The sequence below is a fragment of the Dreissena polymorpha genome, chromosome 9, assembly GCF_020536995.1.
Source record: "Dreissena polymorpha isolate Duluth1 chromosome 9, UMN_Dpol_1.0, whole genome shotgun sequence".
Lineage (NCBI taxonomy): Eukaryota > Metazoa > Mollusca > Bivalvia > Myida > Dreissenidae > Dreissena > Dreissena polymorpha.
This window is the reverse complement of record NC_068363.1, coordinates 56,440,967-56,446,450: the sequence shown is the minus strand read 5'-3', so window position 1 is coordinate 56,446,450 and position 5,484 is coordinate 56,440,967. Positions and strand designations below refer to the sequence as shown.

At 32.7% G+C, this 5,484-nt stretch overlaps 1 protein-coding gene across 1 annotated transcript; it reads right to left on the bottom strand.

Moving 5' to 3' along the window:
- Positions 1-303: 303 nt before the first annotated feature.
- LOC127846064 (uncharacterized) lies at positions 304-3,004 on the bottom strand. Its single transcript, XM_052377241.1, has 3 exons — positions 2,292-3,004; positions 1,526-1,698; positions 304-1,126 (listed from the first exon to the last, which is right to left on the bottom strand). The coding sequence occupies exons 1-3, from the start codon at positions 2,913-2,915 to the stop codon at positions 304-306; spliced, it is 1,620 nt and encodes a 539-aa protein (XP_052233201.1). The 5' UTR covers positions 2,916-3,004.
- Positions 3,005-5,484: the final 2,480 nt, after the last annotated feature.

Here is a 5,484-nt window from a genome sequence, read left to right as displayed (position 1 = left end):
GAATTATGTAAAGAAATAAACGATAATAGAAATATCAACAATATTTATTGTTTACGAATATTTCAAATAATTTAATACCTTTAACAAAAAAACTTGCTATAACAAAACACTTCAAAATTAACAAAATGAAATATACTAGTAATACATATGCGTAGTGATATTGAACATTTCTAATTATAGAGCAATGCGCAACACGCGTGTAACATATGCGGTCATGACCTTTACTGGTCACATTTTCAAAAAAATGGAGGAATCAAGATGAATAAAAATGTGATGCTTTGCACTGTTTCGTTCATTGTGGATTTATTTATGTGTATTGTCGTGTTCGTTGCGAGTAAAGTAGTTGTGAACATGGAAGTTGGCAATGTGAAATGTTGCTCCGGAAAATTGTGATTGAAGCGAGCTAGCAAATTGCTGTTGGAAGCTGATCGGGTTGTGGTGTGTTTTGACATTTTGCATCTCGGGGCAGTTGGACGTTTGAGGGAAGGAATCACAACTGTCTGTGGTAGAGGTAGCAGTATGGGCTATACGAGATGTAGAGGCGGTAGAGCTGCTGATGTTATTTGCACGTGGAGTGTGACAGGCAAGTATGTTTGAGCATTTTTTTTGTTGCTCTTCACTGACACAAGAATAATTAATAATCGACTGCACATTTTTATGCCCAGTTATTGCCATAATATCCGTTGGTGGGACATTGTGCTCCCTCAGTTTTTGAACTAGATGTTTCCGGGTAGAGTGGTTTGTTAATCGTTTGTTCCCTTGTAATCCAGCATCATTTGCCATTGTTTTCAACATTTTTCCCATTTTGTTCATCCCAACCCTTTGTCTGATAAACCAAGTAACCTCTCCCTCACCACTAGTCCCGGAAGCATCTTTTCCAAAAACTGTGTTCGGTGCCAAAAAGAAAGGGTCTTCGGGTCCCGAAAAACCAGTGGGCCGCTTCTGCGAATACAGTTTATAAATTTCAACAGGGTTTCTCAAATCATTTTTTCCAGTTGAAAACATCTTAGGTGTCACTCTTCGCACATCTGCCACATTTTCACCCGTTCTGGTTTTTGTCTGCCGTTCGTTATAGTCCAAATATTCTGTTCCATCAACAGCAGCTTTCAATGTAATGTCACCCCATCTGTATAATTTGCAATTAATTGTGTTAAAAATTAACATCAGTTTGCAATTTTGCAAAAAAAAGACCCTAACATCTCAATATGGTAGGTTTGGTGTCAATGGGGAAAAACTAGAATAGTTTAAGTACTAAAATTTGATTTTAGTTGTGAAAAACAAATTATTTTGGCCATTATTGCGTTTATAAATAGTAAATTCATTTTTTTAAACATATTTCTTGTTTATAAATGGCGGGTAAATTAAGGAAAATGTAAGTGTTGCAAACAAATGCATGGCATATTTGTGCTTGAAACGTTATCAAAACAAATCAACACCTGGTTTATAATGTTAATAACTATTTTATTTATGGCTATTTAAATGATTTTTCCATTTTTCAGATTGTGGACAACTTCAACTTTATTACCTCAGATTGTACTGCTCTTTAGTGCCTCTTAGGCCAAAGTGCAGACAGTTGTTGAGCCAAAGAGTGTTCACCAGCGCTGTTGGGCTGTGAGATCCAAGGACACCTTTCTGCCACATGACTTCAAGCTCTCCATCGGTTAGTGGTGCTGCTTCACATGGCCTGTTCCCTTTACCCTTATGTAAAAAGTTTTATTGTTTGTTTCTTCTTTTTTTAAAGGTCAACAACAGTAAAACAGCTCTTTGTTTATTTTGAAAAAATATTTGTATTTTTTCATACCCGCACGCTAATCTTAATTTTTGGGAATTTTTCATCTGGGAATTGGGAAAATTAATCTTTTTTATTTCGAAGGTACCTTTTATGGTTGCCTAATTAAAGAAGAAAAAACATAGGTAAAATACAATGAATGTTAACACATCTTAAGGGGGCTTTGTTTGAATAAATTGACACATGAATACAGAAAAATAACATACACATTTTGTTTTGATTTATTTAATTGTACATTATGTGCTACATTTAATGTACCCATCATCAACTGCTGCATTTTTATTATAACATAAACAATGATCATAATTGTCACAGTTGTTTATTATTAGTTATTTAATATTTTCTCGCTCAAGGCTTAAAAAACAATAAAATCAGATGGGTAAGGGTATATTACTTTTTTACTTGGACTACAGTACTGTAATGCTTATTGGAAAAAATCCTGGAAGTTTGAGTGTGGGTACCCACAATTTTTTGTCTGAACATTTATGGCATTATGGATTACCTGTTTCTTTAAGCTTTTTTTCTTGGCATTATAGGTCTGTCTAGTCAGAGAAAATTGGGGCCCACTGCCAGCCATTATCGAGTATGGAAAACGATGCCTCTTCAGTTTTCTGTCAAGACTGCCAAGGATGCCTCGAATACTAGTGGGCTCATACTCGGTGCTATTGGATTTTTGAAGTGATAATATGAAGGTGGAAATGTAGTCGTCAAGAACATCAACTTCAATATGGTGCATTTCTCTGTATTCGCCACGCGATGCAAGGAAACGTTTGAACTTGTTGGTGTCGTTCAAAGTTTTTTTGGCCGTGTTTTTATTTTCTTCATTTTTGATGAATTGTTGAACATCAGAAACATTTATGTCTTTAAATTCATTTTGAACCAAGGGACTTTCAAGACTGGAATTTGGAGTTTCATTTGTTTCAAAACTTTGATCATTAATTAAAGGTTGGCCAACTGCTAAGTTATTGAGCATGGGATCTGCACAAGGTGTAAACTCATCAACAATTTCAGCTGCATCAAAACCAAATTCGTTTTTAAACTGTTCATAAGTCATTTCAACTGGTTTAACTTGTTCTTCACTTAAATCATCCCAAACAATATTGAAACCATATGTGTTTTCAGACATTTTACTTACAAATCCTGTTTATTTCAATGTGTATCCTTATTTATTTATTTTTCAATAAATTTTGTAGCAGACAACTTTTTACTACAAACTGAGCAGGGCCGTACAAAATGTATTTTTTTATATAAATAAAATATAACATAACAAAATTCGTGTAATTTTATATTTTATTTCAACATTTCTTTTGATGAATATGTCATATATATTTTTTTCTGCAAAATATGCACATTTTCTTCGAATGGATGACCTTAAAAGTCGATCGATGAATCAAACAATATCGACCTAATTTTAGCGCATATCGCATGACGTCATTTGAAAAGTAGTCCGTGCACGCGACAGGTATATTCCACAGTGTTGAAGACAGACAAGTATATCCCACAACGTGTTATACCGTCAATGTCGCGGTGAAAATGGGATAAAAGTATAACATTCATTGTGTGCAAATGACGTAAACTTCGACTGAAAGCGTGTAAATATATTGTTATCATCGATTAAAATCAAAAATTATTTTAAATTAACAGTCTGTCTATGGCTACTTTATAAATAGACAGCGACCTGTGCTCTATTTGTCTGTTTATTCATATTCACAATTATGATAAACAAGGCCGTTGACGTAAAGTAGGTAGCACACGTTCTCCAAAAAAAAATTAATCTCATCCGACTGAAAACATAGTGTTGCTGTGTCACCTCGTTAATTTGCAGTTTCTTACTCTTGTGCATAACCAGTTTTGCTTTGAAAATATTTTTACCAATGTCAGATTCATTAGGAAAAAGTATTAAATGTTACGTCAATATGTTACCGTCGTATTATACGTAAAACTGAGAGTGATCAAGCTTAAAATATAAAATAACGACATCATTATTGCCACAAAGTATTATTAGCAATTAAAATATCGATATAATGTGGTAAATAGACATTGTGAAAACTATTCTGATTACTTAATATAGCAGTTGGCTTGTGGGAAGGGGAGATAATCTCCCCGATCTTGTTTTCTCTTTCCGTAGAAGATCTAGAGATGTATTTGCAAAATAGAAATAGCAAAGGTATATAAATACCGGATAATATTTTTTATGTATTTTATTCTTTTGTAATTCGCAGATGACATGGTTGTTATTGGTGAAACCCCAGAAGATTCACAATTATTAATAGATTATTTGCAAAACTACTGTTAAACATGGGGATTAGAAGTGAACACTGTGAAGACAAAAGGTGTAGAATTTCGCAAACGAGGTGGTTTAAAACGTAATGAAAAATGGATATATGCTGATGAATACTTGGATGTTGTAAATGACTTTAACTATTTAGGTGTTAAATTGAACTACACTGGTAATTTTAATCTTAATTATCAGACCGTATATGGAACAGGTTTAAAAGCATTGACTAATTTATTGTCAAATCTGAAAAAAAAGTAAACCAAAAGTAGCACTGCAGCTATTTGATGCTTTTGTTTCTCCTTTTATAACGCATGGGTGTGAAATATGGGGGTTTACAAAATCATCACGGTTAGAAAAGCTGCATCTGAAATTTTGCAAAGCTACGCTTGGTGTTAGACAATCTACAGCTAATGTAGCTGTATACGGTGAACTGGGTCGATACCCATTGCATATAAACCGATACGTACGTATTATAAAATATTGGTTAAAATTAAAGGATAGTGATAACATTATTACCAAGTCAGTTGTAGAAGATGCTATGTTTGATGATAGTAGTAATAAAACAAATTGGTTAAGTAAAGTTAGGAACCTTCTTACACGATATGGTTTTTACTATGTTTGATGCAGTGACATAATTATAAATGCCAACCAGTTTATTTGTACATTTCGGCAAAGGCTTATTGATGAATATTTGCAACAATGGCATGAAAATGTTACAGATAGTGGGGTTTTTACTTTGTATAAAACACTTAACCTGTCACATGCATTTGAATCTTATCTAGATCTTTTTGTGTCGAGAGATCTCAGAGTTGTATTTACGTAATTGCGTACATGTTCCCATAACTCGAGAATACACACTGGTAGATACAAACAATTAGATAGGCAATTACGTTTTTGTCAAATCTGTTCTACCAATGAGATCAAGGACGAATTTCATTTAAAAGTACAGCATATGCACATTTAAGACCAATTTATATAAAACGTTATTATAGAAATAGACCTAGTATGTTCAAGTTGATATAACTGTTTAATACAAATAACACATCTGAATTGTTTATGTGAAGTTAAAATATATCTGAAGCTTTTAAAATTCGCAACGTAGCATTGATAAATTTATAACACCGGTAATTGTATACAAGACAACAGACTAGGCATTGATAGAATACATTATAATAATGTATTTATTTGATTATGTTTTTTTTTGATAAAGCATTAGATTATTAGATCAGATCTAATAATCTTATATTTTGATATAAGATAAGATTTTATAAGATAAGATTTTTATTTGATTAATATATATTTTGTTCCAACAATACACATTATTATCAAAGTACCAAATAAGGAAGAATATAGATTGTATATAAGTTCATCCTGTTTAATAGATGTGATAACTAATGACCAATACTTTATTGTATAA